This window comes from Cupressus sempervirens, chromosome 10 (assembly GCF_028749045.1).
Source record: "Cupressus sempervirens isolate cs-2001-9-10 chromosome 10, ASM2874904v1, whole genome shotgun sequence".
NCBI classification, from domain to species: Eukaryota; Viridiplantae; Streptophyta; class Pinopsida; order Cupressales; family Cupressaceae; genus Cupressus; species Cupressus sempervirens.
In genome coordinates, this window is record NC_143127.1 from 982,096,930 (window position 1) to 982,119,640 (window position 22,711).

The 22,711-nt window shown below is 36.1% G+C and overlaps 1 protein-coding gene across 2 annotated transcripts in view; it reads right to left on the reverse strand.

Moving 5' to 3' along the window:
• Positions 1–22,711, reverse strand: part of LOC149537261 (Met-10+ like family protein / kelch repeat-containing protein) — a 151,461-nt gene that overhangs the window by 123,075 nt on the left and 5,675 nt on the right. For both annotated transcript variants that reach the window (XM_089807600.1, XM_089807601.1), the window contains exons 2-5: positions 12,864–13,054; positions 6,665–7,031; positions 5,711–6,110; positions 3,419–4,750 (exon numbers count right to left, since the gene is read on the reverse strand). In XM_089807600.1, coding sequence (XP_089663726.1) covers positions 3,419–4,750; positions 5,711–6,110; positions 6,665–7,031; positions 12,864–13,054 — 2,290 coding nt within the window. The remainder of the gene's footprint in view (positions 1–3,418; positions 4,751–5,710; positions 6,111–6,664; positions 7,032–12,863; positions 13,055–22,711) is intronic.

Genomic DNA, 22,711 nt, shown 5'->3' on the forward strand with positions numbered 1-22,711 from the left:
TTACAAGGAATGAATGACTTGCATTATAAAAAGCAAGAGTACTAAAAAAAATCAAAAGCTGACTATTACTAAAAATAGTAAACTAGAACTTAGATATGCAAACTAGAAGTGCATGATATGAACAATATGCAAATTGGAGACCAACTAGACTAAATTAACCTAAATTTAGACTCAACTAAGTAAACTTAAGCTATAGAATGAATGTGCAAACATGTGCTCAATTAGATTTAATAAGAAGCACGAGAATATTATTGAGCATGTGCACAATTCATTAAAACAACAAGTGCAAAATTGCAAATGTTCCTAATGCAACTAATATGCATGCTCTAAAAGACAACAAATCTAGGATTTTGTCAAGTTATCCATGATTGATAGTGACTATTGGTTTTGACTTGCTTTTGCAACATGTTGAGAGTTCACGCAAATAAATATTGTGACACACAAAGGTGATGGTCACTTCATATTACGATATTAGATAGTTTCTATTTACTCTCTCTTTCGTCTTTTTCTAATGGTCACTCTTTTTGTAATGTTTCCATAAACTCCTGTTCGTTATGGAAACTTCCTTTTTCACTCTACAAGAATGTTTCAATTTCCTCTCTCTTGCTCGTTATAGAAACAGTCTCTTGTATATTGTATATATAGATCATTCATGATCTTTGTTTAATAACACGTTCATTATTTTACCAATATGGTATCAGAGCAAAGTCCTGGCCTCTTCAAAAAAATTAATTTTTTTGAAATTATTAGTTCAAAAGTTTCAAAATATTTGCCTGAGTGTGTTCAAAATTTGCATTTTTTTTCCTCCAAACCTGACTAGAGATTGGGCGTCTTTTTGGAATTTTCTTTGTGTTGCATGGTTTAAAATCTGCCTTTTTTTTCAAATCTGCCCTCTATTCAAGAACTCTGCAATTTTTTTCAAGTTTTTAGTCCGACTGCGTTTTTTTTAAAACCCTCTATTCCTGTGTCAAATTAACAAATTTTTTGAATAGTCTTGGTGGGCTTTTGCAGATCTCAACTAAGTTAGTCTAAATTTTTTGTGGGTGCATTGTTTTTTGTGCCTCAATTTTTGAGCCAGTGGTTCAAAATCTAATTTCAAATTCTTTGAGGGTTTTTCGAGCTCTTATCTAGGTGTCTATCCAAATTTTCTAGGTTTTACATCAATCTATCTCGAAGTTCGTGCCATCTTAGATTTTTCACGCTTTTTCATTGAAAAATGTGCAATGGCATCTCTCACCAATCTCATGCTGGAAGGTAGTCAGCATTTCAACGAAAAGAACTACAACACCTAGATGCAGAGAAAAATGACGATCTTCAAGTATCGTCACCTTGAGGCACTTGGTCTGGATACAAAGATTCGTCCTACCACAGTCAATGCTAGCGCTGACCAACATTGCAGAACATGTAGACCTCTCTAATCAACTTGAGGCTGCCTTTTACGCTTTTTGAGGACATGCAAATTTCTGATTTTTTTAAGATAGATTGACCATTAAGGGAGGGTATTACAATATTAGATAGTTTCTATTTACTATCTCTTCTATCTTTTTCTAATGGTCACTCTTTTTGTAATGTTTTCATAAACTCCTTATGTTCATTATGGAAACTTTCTTTTTCACTCTACAAACATGTTTCTATTTCCTCTCTCTTGCTCATTATAGAAACATTCTCTTGTGTGTGTGTGTGTGTGTGTGTGTGTGTGTCATTCACGATCTTTGTTTAATAACACATTCATTATTTTACCATAATACTTCAAGATGTTGATTGGTAACAAGTTGATGCTACAAGTCTATGAAGGTTTCAAAATGAGTTGTCTATAGAGGATTTACATCTACATACTCAATGGTCACAATTGATCCATAAACCACTGCGTTGAGAAACTAGTAGTGCATAAGCAATGGATATCTAAACTAGCTCTACTATTACTATTCTTATTAGTGTTTCGCAAGCAATTTACAATATTGGAATGGCTCGTTAATGGGAAGAGTTAAGTACATCCAGTAGATGATAAAAAAGTAGATATTAGATGGAGTAAACCTGAGGAAGGCTAGATAAATATAAACTTTGATGAGGCCTCGTTAGACCATCAGGAATTGGATGTGTTGCTAGAGATGGTAAGGGTTATATTTTGAGTATCGAAGCAAAAAGAATTGAAAAATCGATCTAATAATGTAGTTAAGGGGTTGGCAGTGTTACAAGCAATAAAGCTTGGTAGGAGGTTGGCTATTAAGAAGTTGCATTTAGAGGGTGATTCCTTAAAGGCAATTATAGTGAGATCTTTTCAAGCATGGCATATACAGAATTTTATTAATGTCATTCAAAAAGAACTCTCACACTTTGAAAGGTTTAAAAAATCTCTCATATCAAAAGACAAGGTAATGAGGTGGTGGACATACTCTCGAAGTGGTCACTGACATTTGTGGTGGGCAAAGATCGTAAAGAAGGATTTCCAAAATCTGCATTTAACATTTGAAAATCATTGCGAATTTGCCAACAGATGATGATTTAACGAGGTAGAGGGAGTTGTTAAAAGCTAGAGTTGTCATTGCACCAAAAGATCGACCTGTTAATGCCTAATACAACCACTAGACTTATACAACACAGGAGGCAGTTAAGCCATGTCACGAATCCCGAAGGGGAAGGCTGGCGGTTAGTCCAACAATTCCCCCCTTAGTGTTACCCAAGGAGATTCAAACCTGTGACCAAGCTCTAATACCACTTGTTACAAGGTAGAGTTGTCATTGCACCAAAAGATCGACCTATTAATGCCCGCTACAACCACTAGACTTATACAACACAGGAGGCAGTTAAGCCACGTCATGAATACTGAAGGGGAAGGCTGGCAATTACTCCAACAGGAGTGTCGTAAGTGAAATAATTGCGGTGAAGCGTGTGATGAGATGGGGGTGATTATCGATGACTATTAAAAGCCAGTGAAAGCATCAAATAGTTAGCACATTGTGATTTAGTTCCTATGAATTCGAGCTTTCACCAACTATTGAGCAGAAGCTGAAACCCTAGAAGGAGCAACCATATTGGCTAAGATAATGCTTCTGTTCTTCCTCAGAGTTGACATCAATGCTCGAAATCAAAAACATCAGTAAATGACTGCCAGCCTCGCAGATATTTTGCCATTAAAATCTAGAGTGGAAGAGCATGATACATTTGATACTAGTGGCACAAGAGCCGCTTAAGTTATTAACAGATATCAAAACAAGAATGAAGATATATTTGATATTGATAGTTCTTCTGAATGTTTATAAATATATACCAAGAAAACTTTAGTTATGAAAAGCATGTTCAATTAATAACTATATTTCTCAGAAATAGCCCATACATTTAAACAATAATAAAGGTATTCATTTCAAGGAAAACAGAAATAGAGAATGTATGTCCATACAGTGAAAACTAAGAAACACACCGACTTGGCAATTCTTCTAGAATGGATGGTGAAAGACCATTCTGCTTGGCTAACAACGCTACTGCTTCTTGCAATAATACTTGTGGAGTTTTGTATTCTTTACTTCTGCTGCAAACATCCCCTTCAGCAACCATCCCATTGCAAGAAGTCAGGATATCTAATAATGCAAAGAAAGAAACATCACTTTTGGAAACCCCTTTTCTTGATTTCAATGCCGAACTCTCCCGTATATCCATAGATGAATGAAGTTCCCTCTTTTCAAAAAAATGTAAGTTATTTCTATGGAAAAAGAAAACAGCTTCTTCCATTATGGGGAAACAAATACAGGAACCCTGCTTAATTGCCCTGGCTTTCCTGCTCATATCTAACCAACCAAGTTTTTTCAACACATCTTTTGCAAGCTTTGCTGAAAATTTGTCCACTTGCAATATCCACATGTTGCTTCTGTGTACAGTTTCACCTTCATTCTGCTGTTTCTCATGTTCCCCCCTTGTGTCTTTAATCTTAGAGAAATGAAAGGGCATAGTTATTGGTGAGATGAATGCTTTGGGATTTTTTACTTCACCTTGATTTTGTTCACTAATACTCTTGTTGGCAATCATAGAGATGGGAAAGGGTTTATCTCTTGGTGAGATCACCCTATTTCCTATTATAGTATCATTTGCAGAAGATTTTTTATCATTTGTGGTATTGATTTGTGAAATTTGAATATGCTGTGCAGTTACATTATTACTATCTAGCGAGCAGTCTTTTTCTGAAAATATCAGTGAGTGCATGTCCAATTTAAGTGGCTCATTAAATTTTGTGCCAAATGCATAGCATGAACATCCTCCACCAATAATAAATAAATCATCTCCAACAATAGTAGTGGTGCTGCGTACTAGAAGACAGTCACTTATTGATGAAATAGATACATGCCTCCAAACCAGAAGCTCAAGATCCAACAAAAATAAATCTTGGAATCTTTCAGTCAGAGGACAGCCCCCAATTACAGCTAGGTATTTGTCAAAAACTACAGTAGAATGAGAAAATTTAGGCCCAGGTTGTCTCCCTTTTGTTTTAACCTCATTCCAGAAACCTGTTTCAACATCATATGCATAGAGATCCTCAAAAATTGTACTTCCATCATAGCCGCCAAATAAATATATCCGTGTTCCACTTACAGCTAACGAATGGGAATGACGAGCACCAGGAACTTCACCCTTAGCTTCAACCTGTTTCCACTCCATCATATTTGTGTCAAGTACATGCATATCCCCATAAATGATGGAGCCATTAATCCCACCAAATACATATATACATGAACCAACCACAGCAGCGGCATGTCGATGCCTACAAACAAATAAGAAAGTCAAATATTTATATAATGATAATAATCAAGAAATAAATCAAATGATTAAAGTATAGACTATTCAATGAATCAAATCTATGTCTCAGATTTCATATAAACTAAATGCACTGTTAAAGGTACTCCCAGCATACAAAAGCACCAAGCAATTTTCTGAGTGCAAAAGCCATATATGTCGGTCACTTCTGTACAAAACGAACAAAACTAAAGCATATAATTTTAAATATTTTGAACCAAGCACACTAGCATTCCATTTAAAAAGCAACAAATCTTGAATTTTCACTTAAACGACTTTAAAACATGAAAGAAACAACCAAACACAGTGAGCAAAAGAAAAAAAAATCATAAAAATAGCAGACTTTTGAATTTAAAAAATGTGGACTACATAACTGAAAAAACTAAGCCATGTTATTAAAGAAAAGGAATGTCAAAAACAGAACATACTGTTGGAAAACCGTCAAGTACTTTAAAAGGCACTATTTATCAAAACTTTAAAAGGGCTTCCTGAGTCAAACATCATGCAGTATAGCGGATTAGAACTGCATGGAAAAACTGCCAGCTAATGATTACTTGTGCATTCTTCTAAAGAAATGCTTCCGTGGGACCAACATTAGACCACATACAGTAGAAAAGACAATAAACATCCTCACGGCTAACCAGTACTGCAGATGACAGATGATGCAGAAACGTGGTCAATGTTGATATGATAGAAAATTTACTTTGAAGTTATGCAACAATTTGCAAGGGCATGCACTACTGATTCAAATGGATATGAAAATGCATATTGTCAACCATTTAAATATAATGGTACCCACAGTATCTCTCTAGAGTCTAGGCTCCACATCATAAAGTACTGAATAGTCCTAAAGAACAAAAATTACAATGGCAACCGTTGCAAATTCTATTAAACATGCATCTAGACTAAAATAAACTTAAAGAATTACCTTGCAGGGAGGATGTCTCGGTTGAACTCAATCAGATGCCATTTCATTTCAGTTAAGTGAAGAAACCATACATCACTTAGAATTCTTGCTGGGTCTTCACGGCCACCAATTATGAATAGGTGCTTATCCACCAACACAGCTGTGTGACCCATTCGAGCACTTGGTGAATTTTGAACATTTAGAGTCTTCAAATTACCACTTTTAGTATCCAGAATTAATGTGTCATTTTGTCGTGAATGACGCCCTTTACCTCCATAACCACCAAAAATAAGCAATGACTTCGAACTTGTCAAATGTGCAGCACATGCTGAGTGACCCCATCGAAACAGTTTCTCAAGTGGCTCACCAGAAATTTTCATTTTGATAGCTATGTTTCTACACCCATAAGACGTGCATAACTCTGCAAAAGCAGTCTACAAATAAATTGAAAAGTTTTGTGACATGCTGAACAGGTTTAGAATAAATCCCTGAGAGAATCTAGATTAGTGCATTGAAAATATTCTAGCCTTCTTAAGACTGCCTGTTACAAAATTTAAAAATAGAGAAACAAGGCAACTCAAGGCACAAACAAATTCCTTAGCTACATAGCCAATAATATATCCTGGTACAACTTAAACTATGATGATTCCAAAACTGAAATTCTCTTAGTTGAAGTTAATTATTTGAAAGCATAACCCATGCCAAATAAAAAGAACAATTGATTGAGAATTTGTGAAATTCAGACACAAACATTAAGTATATCATATATTTCAGCTCAGAGAGCTGGAAAAATAAATTTAAATTTATACTGAAAATGCCCAATTAAGGCTATGGTAACTGGGTGAAATTACACTAATAGGACCCAACTGGGGCCATGTTAACTGAGCGTAATGAATTTGATTTTCATCTAGTCGACCAGCTTACCAGAACTTTGATCTTGAACCATTGATGTCAGCAAGCTATATTTATGGATACCTGATCTATGATTTTGAGGTTGGGTAACTAAAGTACTGCAGGTAGCCTCATGACCATCTTCAGTTGCAAACACCTTTAAGGAGCTACCTTTCTCGCTAAAACAAGAGGTACCGCAGTTGGGAAATGATGTGCAAATAGCATTGTCTTCATTACAAGCCACAAATCCTTCTAGCTCAGTTATTAGTGACAGAATATTGAGCTGCCTGTGTTCAAGCTCTGCAACACTAATGTGATCCTTTGATAACTCTAGTGAGCTCCAATTGCCATTCAACATGTTTGCTTCTGTTTTATGTTTACCTTTTACACGCTCAGGATCATTTTCTTGCAGCTGACAAGGGTGCCTGTTCATGGATGGAGAATTACCACCCTACAATATCAACAGTATAACATTAACAAAAGAAGACTAGTCATCATAAAAATCATTTGTTACAGAGATTAAATCTAGCTGAGATTAATTCTGTTGAGATTGAAAGTTTAAAGTACAAATAGAGATCAAATTAAGCAAAAACAGTCAAACATTCATCACATACTGAATATAACCATAATTATTTTAAGAAACATTGCTTAAAACAAAATATACAATTTTCCAAAAACTCTTTTCAACATGTAAATTCTGTTGAAAATTGGAATTCTATTGAAGTTGATAACATTAGACTTGGAATTAGTTTCCTTTATTGGTGACTGGTGGTGTCAACATGTTTCTTAGAATATATATGTTTAGACATTTTATTTAAGTACCATAGGAATGGAAGCTTTAATAAGAGGGGCAAGGTACTAAAAATTCTCTTTGAAATAAGATGTGGCTCGAGCAGAGATCCCAAAATCGCCGCGGTTTTGGTGATTTCATGATATTTCTTAACCCAGTGAATCGGATCGCCAATTTTTTCCCATGAATTGCCATGATTCAGTGTGAATCGCCATGATTCAGCATGAATTGCCATGAATCGGCTTGAAAAATCGGGCAGCCCAAATGGGCAACTTAATACAACTTTTTTTAATGATTTTGTTTTTACATTTCTCTTTCTTATAACCCCTAAAAGGCCTTCTATTTGTTGAGCATGACAAAAAGACAGGAAAAGTGAGAGATAGACTTGAGCTAGAGCTAGAGTAGATAGACTTGTTTTTACATTTTGTTTACAGATAGACATACGTTTCATGGATCTTCATCTTACATACATTTATGATTTGATGTCATTGGTTTTATGGATCTTCATCTTACATACATTTATGATTTGACAACATTTATAATTCTATATATCTATGTCATATGATCCTATGGTTTTTATTTACTTCAGCTACAGATTACATTTTACATGTGTGACGGATTTATCATTTATGTTCTTTGTTTATGAATGTTAGCTTCTATTTGATGATGTTATAATGTTTTTAAGTTATATTCGGTAAAGGGTGCACGAAATAAGTTTTAAATTGTTAAAATCTGTAAATTCCAAGGGTTTTCTTTCACTTTGCCAATTCGTAGCCAATTCCAATTCACAAGTCGAGTCAGCCTTGCCAATTCCGAGTTTGGGTTCTTTGGGCTAGAGGATAAGATAATAGTGAAAAAAAAGATAGAGATAAAAGAAAAGAATCTCTAAGTTGCTGATACATGTTCAGGTTCAGGTAAGCTATGGGGTTTGACTACACAGGTACAGCAAATAAAAATTTCCTTGTGGATATGGGTTTACGTTCATCTGTACATGCATATACATGTACATGTACATATATAAATACCAAGTTTATAAATATAAAAGAAGAATGATACTCATAAATACATAATTGCCAATAAATTTATAAATAGAATGCCGGATATATCATATTCATAATTTGCTAAAATATAAAGTACTCAAGTCTCAAAATGTCATCACATATTGAAAATTGAAATTAAAATTGACATTTAATATTCATATCTTTTTGGGGTACTTGATATTTAAAATTTTGCTTCAAAATATTTTAAATTTTAATACAAAGAGTCGCTTGGTATATTGATACAGAGATTCGATAAGAATTTAAAAATAACGCATAGTTTATTTCATATGCAAGCACATGTTTTGGTATCTTTGCCTAGGTACCACCCTTGGGTACTTCTTGGGTGCCCAAGTTTGTTGAAGGACCCACAGAGAACCCAATCAGGAAGAACCATACTAATACCAGAACCACGCATAAATAGCAGGACCAGGTAACTTAGGAAACGATAATACCATGGTGCAGGAGCACCTAGGTGGCCATATGCTCCCAATTCGCCAATACGAGTTATTTATAGTTTCAATGTTAAGTCAAGATGTAATAAGGTCATGAATGACCATTCTTCATGTAATAAGATCCTTGAGAACAATTTGTAAGGTTTGAATCCAACTTGTAAACCTGACTGTCTCAAAGTTGTTAAATTTATGAATCAAAAATATAAGATTGTAACACACGAAATACAAAGACTCAAATGACAGATAACACTAGGAAATTATCCTCGGAAAATCCTTCCTGCTCGAGGGAAACAACCCATCCCACAGAAAGATAGATCCTTTATTCAGTTTTTCAAATCAACTACAAAAATCTGTCCCTTATAGATGTCTTCAACATTCAATGATCAAAGTATGCTCAGAATCAAAACAAAACAACTAAGTATTGCTTCACGATACACGGATATAACTTCACAGTTAAATTCTCAATGCATAATACAAATGTGATTAAACTGCACTCATACGAGGCATAGCATGAATATCTGCAGAATGAATTACTGAAAGTATTCGATCTTGCTAAAGCAAATCAATACGGAACTTTCTTCATTTACTCAAACTATATTCCTGATATTGCAGATAGCTAACCAAATATTATATGTCATAATCGAAGAGGATCCACGTCAATCGCCACACTCAGAACTTGACAAAGTAAAACTATATTCCTGATATTGCAGATAGCTCACCAAATATTATATGTCATAATCGAAGAGGATCCACGTCAATCGCCACACTCGGAACTTGACAAAGTATGCCCATAACCAGGGATGAATAGTCTGTACCAAACAAAAATGAACTGACACCACACGATACAAGAAGTCGAAAAACATATGTACCGGTGAGGAAAGATAACCAATAAAATCATCAAAGCTCATTAATAACATGCCGTGATGTAGAAAAACAGAGCCACCGGTGAATTCTTAATATCAATTGGTGAATATGAAAGACCAGATGTAACCAACACCAAGTCAGCATCCACATCGAACAAGAGAGGAGGAACACGATCAAACTAAGCTGATGAAAGAGGACACGTGCCAAATAAGCACTAAGCGTCAGACGCATAATGCCAACTATAACACGTGTGAGCAAAAAAACTGGATACAAGCGATTCTCCATAAGAAACTCTTCCATGACATAAAATTGTGAACACCACAGGAGCAGTATAGAGTAGAGAAATCACAAAGCAGCAACAAAAGGAACACCCTGAATAGAACAGAGGACATAATCACGAGTAGAAGATTTATCTCACAGCTACCAAAAACTCAACAAAAGTTGTCAAATTTTCCATTATAGGGTAAAAGTGTGTTGAAGGCATAAAATGGAGAATTTTATCATGTATGAAGGGTATTTGGGCCTACTTGTGTATTCATAATGGTCTGAGGTCATCGAGGTCCTATTTTGGACAATGACTAAAGTTGTGTCAATACTGAGAAAAACTTGTCCACGCAATTTTATTGCAAAAAGTGCACTACAGGTGGTTTGAGGTTGGTTACCATTCAAATGTCAGTTATGAACATTGGAGGGAAGTTAAAATCTATATATACCAAAGGGTCAGTTGGATGATGTACTGAAGAACAATCAATAAACTTTGGAGTTTTACCCAGCATTTTCACAGTTTTAAGGCATAACAGCCTGTTCTATTGCATTTCTCATTAAGGAAACATGCACATTTGCTTTGGAAACCTATTGAACATGTTAGAGGGATGAATCTTCTGTAATTTAATTTTGGTTTCATTCATTTTCACTTTGTTTTGAGCAAGTTATTGAAGTTCTGGAGAAAACTGTCATGAACCCTTGTTAGGGTAACCACTGTCATGAAATAATGTAACTTTTGGTCATCCCATCATCAAAAAACGCATGCCACTGGATGGAATGACCCTTGTAAATGAACATTTTTTCTTTCCTTTTGATGCAGGGTCCCATGCACAAGTTGGCACGTGCTAAGAGTGACGCAGAATCAGATTTTTACGTCTCAGACTGAAAATGGCAGCAAATTGGTGATGGGTGGGTTGAAGTATACGTGCAAGACTGAGCTCCCATAGGTTTAGTGAAGACTTGAAGAGGTATGAGTGGTTAGTGCAGACCACAATCAACCATTTGTGGTCCTTGATTGGTCAAAATACTCACCATTTTGATGACTGTCCTAAAACTGGGTATGTTGCTGTCCTAATGAACTAGTGGACTGAGACTTTGAGAATATGATGCAATGGAAGGGTTTGGTGAGTGGATGGCACATGGGGAAGATGTGTGGGAGTCCTTAGTGACATTTGAAGGTGTTAGAACTTAGGACACCCTAGAGAGTGGAGATGGCTCAGATAATTATGACTCTCGTAATTGCTTGTGACTGTCACAATGAGACAGTGTTGCTACAGTACCTTTTCTTTGTGATCATTTGGGGTGGTTGGGGGGTGAAAGGTGGTGATTTGTCCATGAAGAGGAGTCTCCATAGAGTTATCTTGAAGTTCCATGGATTGCTGCATGTCTACTTGGCATTCAGAGTTGCACTTATGGACAAGTTTGAGCCCTAGTTGGAGATAGGCTTGCGTGCATAGGTGTTTGAGGGTTTGGTGTGTCTAGTTGTGGCAAAGTTCCAAACTGACCTTGAGAAAGTTAAATGAACCTATTCTAATGTATTCCAATGGTTCTACAAGGTTGGGAGGCATAAGTTCACTTTTGGGATGTTGAAGCCATATAAGCATCCAGTAACCTTGTGAGCCCCTGTAGCATTGTGAAGAGTAATCACCTATTTAAATAGTTGAATTGGGTGAAAGATCTTACCTAGGTTGTGTGTGTTGGATACTCTGCTTCATACTAAGACTGGAAGAGAATACAAATCAAGTGCTTTAATAAGTGGGTTGAGAGGAAAAAGGGAGAAAGCACACTCAATAGACCAAGGAACAATGTGAGTAGTTGACAAACTAACACTGGCAATACATAGTAGATTGACAAAAAGATGAAGCATCAATCTGACAAGGGGTAAAAATTGATCCTTAAGATCAGATACTAAAATGTCAATGTGATATTCTTTGTTGCATAATTTATTAAATTGTGTGGAATTTGACACTAAGATAAGATATTAAGATGTCAATATGATTTTTTTTGTTGAGTCATTTATTAAAATCTACATTCTATTCAACAATGTCACAATTAGTAACCCAGTAGAATTGGTCGATGGTAGACTTCTATAACAACTAGATATTGTGAATTTTTAAATAGGTGGGCATAACTAACAACCAGATTTCAACCATATCATTGAGGGTGCTACTAGCTTACTTTTGAATCAGTTGCATGCCCACCGTAAAGGAGAGTGCTACTAAGTGATATGGAGAGGGCTCTACAATGAAGCAATAAGATTTTCTAATGTAAAACTAGCTATCAGTTTCATTAAAAGTTTGACAAAATAAATTTGTGATTTTAGAATGGTTTCTACATTCAATTTATGAAAATGGGATATTTTTTCGTCATGTAAATGTACTAAGGTAATGCTCATTTTTAAGTTTGTTAAATTAATTAAGTTTTAATGATAGCTTAAGTAACATTGTGACATTCCTATATCTCCAACTATAATCATTTTGAACTTTTCCAACTTAGTTATTCATTTTGAAGGACACCCACCCTAGTTATTCATTTTGAGCATTACCCAGCCTAGTAATCCATATGAAATGTGACCTTTGTTACATTGTGCCAAAGGCTCTTAAAATGTACATTGCAAGCGTGTATAGTTCATTGACAGACTCAAAAACTATTCGACTACAGCAATAGAAATAAAAAAGATTCAATAAAAAACTGCTAGCACTTTTGGTGAGTAAAATTCACATTTAAGTTTCTAACTAATGAATTCCCCTCGTTCTATATAATTGATTTTAAGTGTTACTAAATAAAGTCAAATAACATAAAAATTCTATGGTATTCTCAAACAAAAGAAAAAAATCTAGTACATTGCACTTGGAAGTTATTTCTTATTATACCTGATAGTGGAAAACTTCAAAAAACTTGTCAATCCTCTTCCTGTTCATCTCCATTTTGTTATTTGCAAGATTGACAAGAAATGTAATGTAGTCCCTAGGCACCAACATCTGCCCTTTGTCTGCTATAGGTACTTCCATCCGTATTGAGCAGCGAAGTGCCACCATGATCCGCTTACCAATGCTTGTGATGCCTATATTGAGATGATAGCAAAATATTAGGTTCAAAGCCCATAATTCTACTTCCACAAAGTTTATCCATCACATAACTGTAAAGTTTCATGTCTATTGCCACAGCCACCAAACAGGCTTATATTACTTCTCTTTAAGCTGAACTGATGGTGAAGGGATGTGTGCTCCAGAAAATGGTCAAATGTTTAAAATCAAACTGGGATGGGGTTGTAAAGTCTCATCAAACAATATAGAAGGTAACTTAAAAAGCCTACATTGTTTAAAAATAAATAAAAGCCTTTGGCTGCTACTAAACTGGAGAGAAATAAACACTAAAAACAACAATAAAAATTCATTTATGGACTGAATTAAACCATAAATTCTCTTAAAATGTCTTCCCAAGACCAGACATCAAAACTCTACTCTATCCAGCAACCCACTACGGCCAATAAACAAGGTAAAAAATTCTAAAATGGCCAAATCCTATTAATTAACTATGACAGTTATAAATCTCAAAAATGGAAGATATAACAAAAAACAAGGATGCTGACCTTCCAAACAAGACCCCAATAATTTTTCCTTAAGGCTTCTCTCATAGCCATGATCCTTCGCCCAACCTGGAACACCATTTAATCTTCCAACAAATGGACTTCCAAGCTCAAAAACAGGACAGTGATGATTCCACTGTCAAGTAAGGCTGGCAGAGCCATGTGCAAACACTAATGCAGAACCAACAAAATAATCTCTGTTGCCATCACCTACACACCTGAACCTCCTTGCCTTGTCCTGCGCGTGCTCTGTACCATTGCACTCAGACTGAGTTAGGCTGTTACCTTTAACCAGACCCACGGTAGCATTCCTTGAGGATTTTCCATGATTTTGTCCATTCTTTTATGACAAATATAATATTCCTCCTAATCCAGTCAGAGCTTCTGGTAAAATCCCACTTGATTTCTTTGGTCACACTATCTGTACACAGAATTATACCTTCAGCCTTTAGGCCTATTCAATATTTGTGCTTTGCTCCCATGACATATAGTACTTCCCATCTAGTACTTGTTGTGAGGTTCTCACACCATCGCCCCAAAATTTTTGGGGACCCCCTTTTTTTTGATTGCCTTGGCAATAATTTTTGAAGTTGTCCAAAAAAATTCAGTCTTAGAAAGTTTTACTTCTTGGACGCCTTCGGGTCAAGAGGGAGGAGGTTAAATTTATTTTTCACTTGATTTTAAGCTTGATTTTCCAGAACGACTAATTTTATTCTTAGGCCGAACAAGTTTCAAAGAACAAAACCTGGCAAGATAAAATTGTAAATTTTGTATTTAGACGATTTTTTTTTGAAAATTTGGATATAATTGTATAAACTTGAGTAATTTTCAAAAAATGAAATTTTTGTTAGATTTGGGTTTTTTGGAAAATCTTGAATTTTTTAGGTGAAATAAAATTAATTTTGTGATAGTGAAATCAAATTGCAAAATCGATTTTGGATTCTAGAGAAATGATTTATTCCTGTTAAAAAATTAAAATTGCATAGCAAAATCGATTTAGATTAAATTGCAAAAATTGGCATTAAATGGATTAAATCTGCCTTGAAGATTTTAAAATATTTAAAGAAATTAATAATTTAAAATTCAAAAAATCAATTTTGGCTTGCCAAATCCAATTTTTAATGATATATTAATTACTAAATCGTCATTAAATGAAAATGTTTAGCATCTCCAAGGCTTTATTTATTTTATTTTTGCGATTTTGGTCTAACTGGCAATTTAAAAATGCAAATTTCATTGTGACAAAATTAATTTTTAGCTTATCATTTAATCCGAGCCAAAATTGTGCATTAATTAATGTTTTTTTTTCCCTCCTAAGTGCAAGTCGGCCAGCTAGAGAAGGCAAGTGAATTGGGTATAAAAGGGATCTCCTTCCCCTTACCTCCTCATTCATTCCATCCTCCTCTTCCATGCTTGGGCGAATTTTGAGGAAGGCAGCGATTTTTCTTAAGGAAGGCGATTTTTTCCAAATTTTGGCATTCTTGCAAAGGTGGATTTCCATTGTTGGCAATCTGATTTTTTTCCATGAAGGCTGCATTTCTGCCCTAGGCAACTTCTTGTGGCAAATTAGAATTTCTTGCCCTAAGGTGATTTTTATGGAGCCGAAATTTGTGGAAGACAAAATTCTGATTTTCTAAAGGGGCTGCGATTTTCTCCTGGAGATTGGACGATTTTGTTGGTGAAGAAAACAAGTGATAAAGTCTGATTTTTTTTGGCACATGCATGGGCAATTTCAAGTCGACAAAATTCTGATTTCTTCAACTAGGGCATCAATATTTGCAAGGGGCTTAAAATTCTTAAGTCTGATCCGAAATTCAAAAGAAGACCCAACCATTGGTAAAGGTAAATTCAATTCATTTAGAGTTGAAAGTGGTCCTTAAGCGAATTTCGCTCTTTTGTTCTTGTCTAGTTTTGTTTCTCTTGGTTCTTCTTGCATTCATCATCCACCACTTCATCATCCCATTCTAGGTTGAAGATTGGAAATTGATAAGAGTAGAATCCATGATAGGACATTTGAAGAGGCAGAAATAAACTAGACCACCCTAAGTTGAAGTTGACAAATATAAGTGTAGTCCATCCTAAGGTAACGGTGAGGCAGAAATAAGTGTTAGTCTCATTCTAGGTTGAAGATTGGAGATTGATAAATATAGTGATAGGATTTCGCCAAGCAAAAATAAGTGTAAAATCCATAGATAGAAAGAAGGTTGGAGATCGATAAGGATAGTCCATATCACTTAGAACAAAGGGGCAGAAAAAAATGTTTAGGATGGTAAATGTTAGTGCAAGCAAGAACCCTAAAGGAACAAATACTAAGAAAGACAAAGAGGATATGATGCCCAAAACAACTTTCTTCTCGAAAATGAGGCAAATAACAGATACCAATCTTGGTACAATAAATATGATACAGATAAAGGACAGACTAAAAGAAGGACAATCCCCCATGACAAAGAAAATATACAGAAGTGGGATTGTACATGCAGCAGCTTTTCCTCCTACCTTGCCATGTCCAGAATTGGTTATGGAGTGAGCATCCAAGTTTGATCTGATCAGTAAATCCATCATTTTTGATGAAGGGAAGAGGGTGTTGGCCAACATTGGCGAACAAGCGATCAAAGAAGCATTTAACATTCCCCAGTACAAGAGCATGACAGTGGTGATGATGGATCAGGCAACCGAGTCATTTCAGGATAACCAGGAAGCTTATTTCATACATCTAAAACAAGATTGGCTACACAAGGGAAAGAAAGGAGTAATCAGATCATCGAGGCTCATAGTGGCAAATTTCAAATCAAAATATGGCGATCTCATTGTGCTTCTTAGCCAGATCATGGGCCTAGCTCAAGGTATACAATTCGAAAACTGGATGTACTTCTTTATTGATGAAATTGAAAAAGGAAAAAGAAGATTTGATTGGGCTAGGATCATAAGTAAGAATTTAGAGTTGCCACTTAAAACCGTACAAAACCAAAAGCAATTCTACATGGGATCCTATCTGTTTTACCTAATTGCTAGATTGTATAAAAGTTCGAGACTTAAGGCCTTAGGAGAAATTGGCAATGGGTCGGGGCAATATTTGGTGCATGAATGCTATCCATAACTTCATTTGCACAACAACAAGGACTATAAGATGTTTTGTGATGCTTTTGCCACGAAGACAATAAGAGTATTACAAGGGACACCTACTAAGAGACTCTCACCGGAAGCAAAAACAAAGATAAAGAAATATGGGAGTTCATTCATCCAATTTTTGCAATTCACCTGCATTAGAGTAGCAGGAAGCACAGTTTGTCCCAAGAGGCTTCCAAGCTACCCACCCGACAAGGTAGTTTTGATGGAATCAGCTAGGCAACTTGAGCATTATGACAGAATAATGAGACTCGAAGGTAAGACGGGCATTACCTTCTCATTCGAAATTGGCAATGATAGTTGCCCCAATCGTGTTGCCTTTGCAACTGCGGAGAAGGAATTGGAATGGTATCATCTAGGATGGTACAGAGCAAGGCAAGGATTTGATCCTAATGGTCTTATCAAGGTATCTCATGGAAATATATTTAAACATGTTCCCACTATAAAAGACTTTTGGGCCAATGCCAAGGATGACTTTCATGTGAAAAAGCTAGCTTTCTCAAGGTTGTCGATGAACATGATGAGAGATATCAAATGGAGAGGCCTTGATATTCCCGATCAACTGGTAGATGATGGAGATGTGCTAAGAGAAGATTATGATACAATAAAAGGAACAGAGTTGAATCCAGTAAATTGGGATGATCATCAGGATCCTTCCTTGGAAGCAGTCACAAGGACAGCAGATTTGCATACCAAGTCGTGGTATAATGAAAAGTTAAGGAAATTACAAAGTCAAAGGATACCCCTTACTTATGAGAAGATGAAGCCAAAAGAGGGTCCAGTGGAATCAGTCAGACAGAAGGGTAAAGGAAGTAGCCGGCAACAAGAAACAGTTAGAAGCAAAAAGAGAGCTTTGAAGGTTGAAAAAAGCAAAGAACATCAGGAACCTCCAACAAAGAGACAGAACGCAACATTGTCAAGGGAAAGTACAATTGAGGCTAGAGGCCAAGAAGATAACACAAGTGAACAAAGGACCGCAGTAGAGGTGAGCTCTGATTCAGAGTCAAGTGGTTACAGTGATAGCACCGAGTACTCTCCTCTCTCAGAAAACCAACATGGAGATGACATGGTAGTTACTAATGAAGAAGAAGATGGACCGATTGATATTGAGGAAATGAGTCAGGCGCCCGAGGCCGTTGGTGATGCTTTGTTAGTCGAACCAAATCCAGATTTGGGGAGATGCACCGCACCACTATGGTTAACGCAAATGCTTATGCCAAGAGGCGAGGTGGTAACTACCTAAATAGTTGAAGACATCCAAGGACTAATAGAAAAGGGTGATAGCGAGAACCAAAAACAAATGGCAAAAACGGTGGAAAAGACAATCAGGAGCGACAATGATGGTCACCGAAAGGTTCAAATTGCTATACCAACAGTCAACAAGGCATTGGATGAGATTGTGGCCCAAGAATATGAGATAGTGGAACATAATTTGGGAAGAAACACAGATGACATGGAATGTGAAGAGATCCAAAAAGGTATAGCTTCAATCAAAGAAAGGTTGAGGAGGGCAAATGAAAGGATCATAAAGTTGGAGGAAGAGAACAAATATTAGAGAGACTGCCAGCCTATCCCACAGTTGCACCAAGCAGCCCTTCCTCAAGATAGCGGGAGCAACCTAGAAGAGATATTGGCTCAGCTACATGAAGTCAGGGATTGGATCCATGATACAATCCAAGATGGGCGAAATTTCTTGCCTTCCTTTATCTCAACATTCCGGTCATTAGTGACCGTTAGAAACAAATTCAAAGTATTTGAAGAGGAGTGGAAGAATTTCCTTCCAGTCAAGGATTTAGCTATTCCCAGGCTACAGGCGTTCATTGGGCTACTGGAGGCATATTTGGAAAGGGCCAAGTTGGTTGATGAAAGAGGATTGAGTACGGCTGAGTCTTGGTTTGTTGCCTTGACTACCAAATTGAGAACACTCGAGGAGATACAAAATGCAATTGCACACCCAAGCGTCGACACTTCCATTTCAACCATGATGAGCGACGTTGGGGTGGCACTTGATTTTGAAGACATCAGAGAAGAGGACATTGATGAGACAAGACTTGGATCAAGATTGGATGAGTTAGGAAAGGTTGCTATCAAGAAGAAACATTTGGGCACCCTTTCCTCCCTTAATGCCTTTATCGGATTTGCAAAAAAGTATGAGAAGGACTATAAGAAGACATTATAGGCAGCAAGCAGCATGATGAAATCGGCTGAGCTCAAGGTAAAGCATACACCTTGCCCTCCCATAGAGGAAGTCAACGAAAGGCTAGCTAAGTTCATTGCCTTAGCTAAAAGAATGAAAGAAAAGGGGAGATTTATATTAGAAGATCATTTGATGTAAGCCCAAGTGGCAATTTCTCTTCCTTCTAGGGTAGGACAAGTGTCTAATTCTGATTGGCCACCATTTTGGTGCCTTCTCCTTGATTGCTACTTTTCCACTTTTTTCATTGGTCCATTGGCAAGGTGGCATCTTCTCATCGGCCGATGGGGTGGCAACCCTAATTAAGGTTTCTAGGATTCAATCTAGATCGTCGATTTTGCCTCTTTATCTCTACTGTCGGTTGCACATTTTGGCCTCTATATAAGGCCATTTGCTCTTATTTGTAATGGTTGAAGAAAATTGTTGCAAAGATAATGCCAAAAAATCACTTTTCTTTCTCATTGTTGTGACTTGCATGGTGATTAAGAGCTTTTGGTATTGTTGCATGGTTTCTACTTCCACTAGTTAGAATAAGATTTTCATTTTAAAGTTGCTAAAATAGATTTCATTTCAAGTTGCTAAGTAAGATTAAGAGTAGATGGATAGTTGCATGGTAGCATTAGCGGATGTTTGATAGGGATCAATAACTAGGCCACTAGCATCCTAGCAACTTGTTGGGAAGCCTTGTGTGGTAAACTAGTTTATTTTCCTTTGAATCATTGCATCTATGGAGGTGGAGCCGTTGGTTAACTTTCATTAGATTTGATCCTCGTCCATTTGCTAATCTTTCCATTCATAGGAGTAGGAGTAGAATAGCAAGTAGTTAGAAGTTGGAGTTTTAAAGAGGAAAGTTAGAAAGGCGTAAGTCGTAAGAACATTCACCTTCCATCACCATCACCTTCTCTATCAACATCATCTGACATTCACACCGAATCACCATCACCATCATTCCACCAAAGACCAAGTTATCTTTGAATGAATAACGTAAGTCTACCTACGTGATTACCAGCAAATCACATCGATATACTGAGTTAGTATCCACATGTATAAGGAACATTGGAGTTATAGCTTATGTCTTCATAAGTATTAACTTTTCAAGAGAGGAATTGTGTGTTTGATACTCCGTATCAAGTATTCAATTGCTAATATGTTATGTAGTGGTACAAAAAAAGACATCAACAGAATACAATTTGGGTACTTTGGTTGTTGAATCTACGACCATTTGAATCTTTATTCAAGCTTGCCCTCTTATCTCATTGACAGCCTTTGCTTCTTTTAATCTCTCAAAACTAGCACAACTCCATTTGTATGCCTACCATTGTCTTTCAATGTTTCTCTATTGAGTTAGAATGAAGATCGCTATCATCTCAATCTTCATCATCCATCTTTTGAGGTGCACTTTTGACCTTGTCTGTCTACTCTCATTGTAGCTTTGCTTCACACCTCACTCTTCAAACCATTTGACCGTTTAGCTCCCAAACATGCTTCTAGATCACTTCTTGGCTTATTTAGAGTTTGCTTTTCTCTTCAAGCTCAAGCCTAGCTTCTACTAAGAGAGACAAAGTTGGCATTCAAATGCCCATTGTTTCTATGGTTTCAAAGTTGCTAACATTACAAAAATGATGTAAAAAGGTAGATGGTTGGTCTTGGGGTAGTTAGGAAGGTTTCTAACTGTCAAATGGATATAAATACCATTGTATGGTCGAACCAAATCAGATTTGGAAAAGAGGAAATATTTTGATACATTTTTGGTGCATTCTGTTGTTGTTGTTTTGATTAGTGTTTTAGTTTCAGTGTTGTTTCCAGGCCTTGTATGGCCCTGTACGGCCTAGAAACCATGTAATTTAGTAATGGATAAATAGAATGATGAATCCTCCTTCTCATGCTTTTGGTTTGGTTCAATTTTATAAAGAAATTAATAAGTTATAAGCGTTTTGGTGAAAGTGGGTATTTGCAGATTTGAAATTCCCTGAATACAGTCAAGTTGCAGCGTGTAGTATGGACACATTTTGGAGACTCAGACCTCTAATAATATTCATTGGAAAGATATGTGAATTATCTTTCATTTCCTTTTGGTTTGAGTCGGTTTTATGCAGATTTGTGAAGGTTATGCATATTTTAGTGGACACTGGTTTTTAAAGATCTCAGTTGGAGTTGCAGGCAGTGATTTGTGCTTGAAAAATTATTTATGATTAGGAAAAATAAATGGCTTACATATTCTTAAACTAGATTCATAATTTTTTCACATGGAATTGATTTGGTATCATTTAGATTCGTTTTGATAAAGATATGGGATGCCCTAGGCAGGGTTTGGTGTTTTAATTCTGAATTATGACAGGGATATGGACCAGAATTTGTAGTCTAAAACAATAATTGTTGAGGAATCAAATGGGGTCCTCAGACCTCGAGATTTGGTGAGGTGATAGTTGCTGTAGTTATCTACAAACTTTATCGTTTCCAGAAATTTTGGTTTTGAATTTTAGTGGGTCAACTAACTCAATTCTTGGAAATTGTAAAACTTGGGACGGTATTGAAGTTGTTTGTTAAAGGAAGCAAAACAAGTAGTATTTGCCTCTTTTCAATTATTTCAATGATTAAATGAAGATTGGATCATCAAGATCTTAGATGATTGTTTGGTTTGTAAGATGCTCTGCATCATATACTCCTTCCCATTATCTGTTCTCAAAACTTTAATGTTCTTACTGAAGGAGTTTTCAGTGATTGTTTTGAATTCTTTAAAGAGAGAATCTCTTCAGATTCTTTGCATTTAAGGAAGTATATCCATGTCTTCCTTGAAAAATCATCAACAAATATCAAATGGTACAAGAATCCTCCTATAGAAGGTATAGACATGGGCCCACATAGATCAAAATGTACTAGTTCCAACACTTCTTTAGTTTTGCTCAAACTATGAGTAAATGGCCTTTTAGTGTTTTTCCCTAAGGCACAACCTTTACATGATTCATTGCGAATATGGTTTAACTTGGGCATTCCAGTTACTAATTTCTCCATTGATGTTAAGGCACAGAAGTTGATATGACCTAGTCTTCTATGCCATATTTCATTTGAATCTGAGGTCTCATGTACAAGCGCAAGGTTTGTCTTAGTACATAGCTCATATAAAAGTCTTTGTCTTACTCCTATTGTTAGAGCCCTTTTAATGGTTGAATTTTTAGGCCATGCTAGTACTTTCCCTCCCATGAATGCGATTCTAAAACCATCATCTTAATTGTAGATATAGATATTAAATTCCTCTTAATACCGGGAACATAAAGAACTCCAAAAAGTTGAATAGAATTTCCAGACTTCAATTTTATGGTGCAGGTCCCAATTCCTTTTACTGAATGTGCAGAGTCATCACCAATTGTAACTTCTTCATTTGTTTCTATTTGCATGATTTCTAGTTTATACTGATATCTAGTGATGTGTCTTGAAGATCCACTGTCAACTATCCATGTATTAGTTTTGGTTGATATCTGACTGGATAATGCTGAATAGCAAGCATCTTTCTCAAATTCATTGCCTTCATTTGATGTTTCAGATTTTGCAAAAGATGCTTGAGGTTTAGATCTATCGGTAAAATTCATTGCATAATGTCCATATAGATCCCATCTAAAGCATTGAATATTGGACAAGTCTTTCTTCTGTTTGGATTGTCCTTTGCCATGAAAGTTTCTTTTCCTTTTGTTGTTTTTCTTCTTTCCCTTCTTACGAGTGTTTGTATTAAGAACTTGAACATCTTCATCTAGGGTTTTGTGTTTTCCCTTAATCATTGATCTCGATTCTTCTTAAAGACAATCTGATCTTAAACG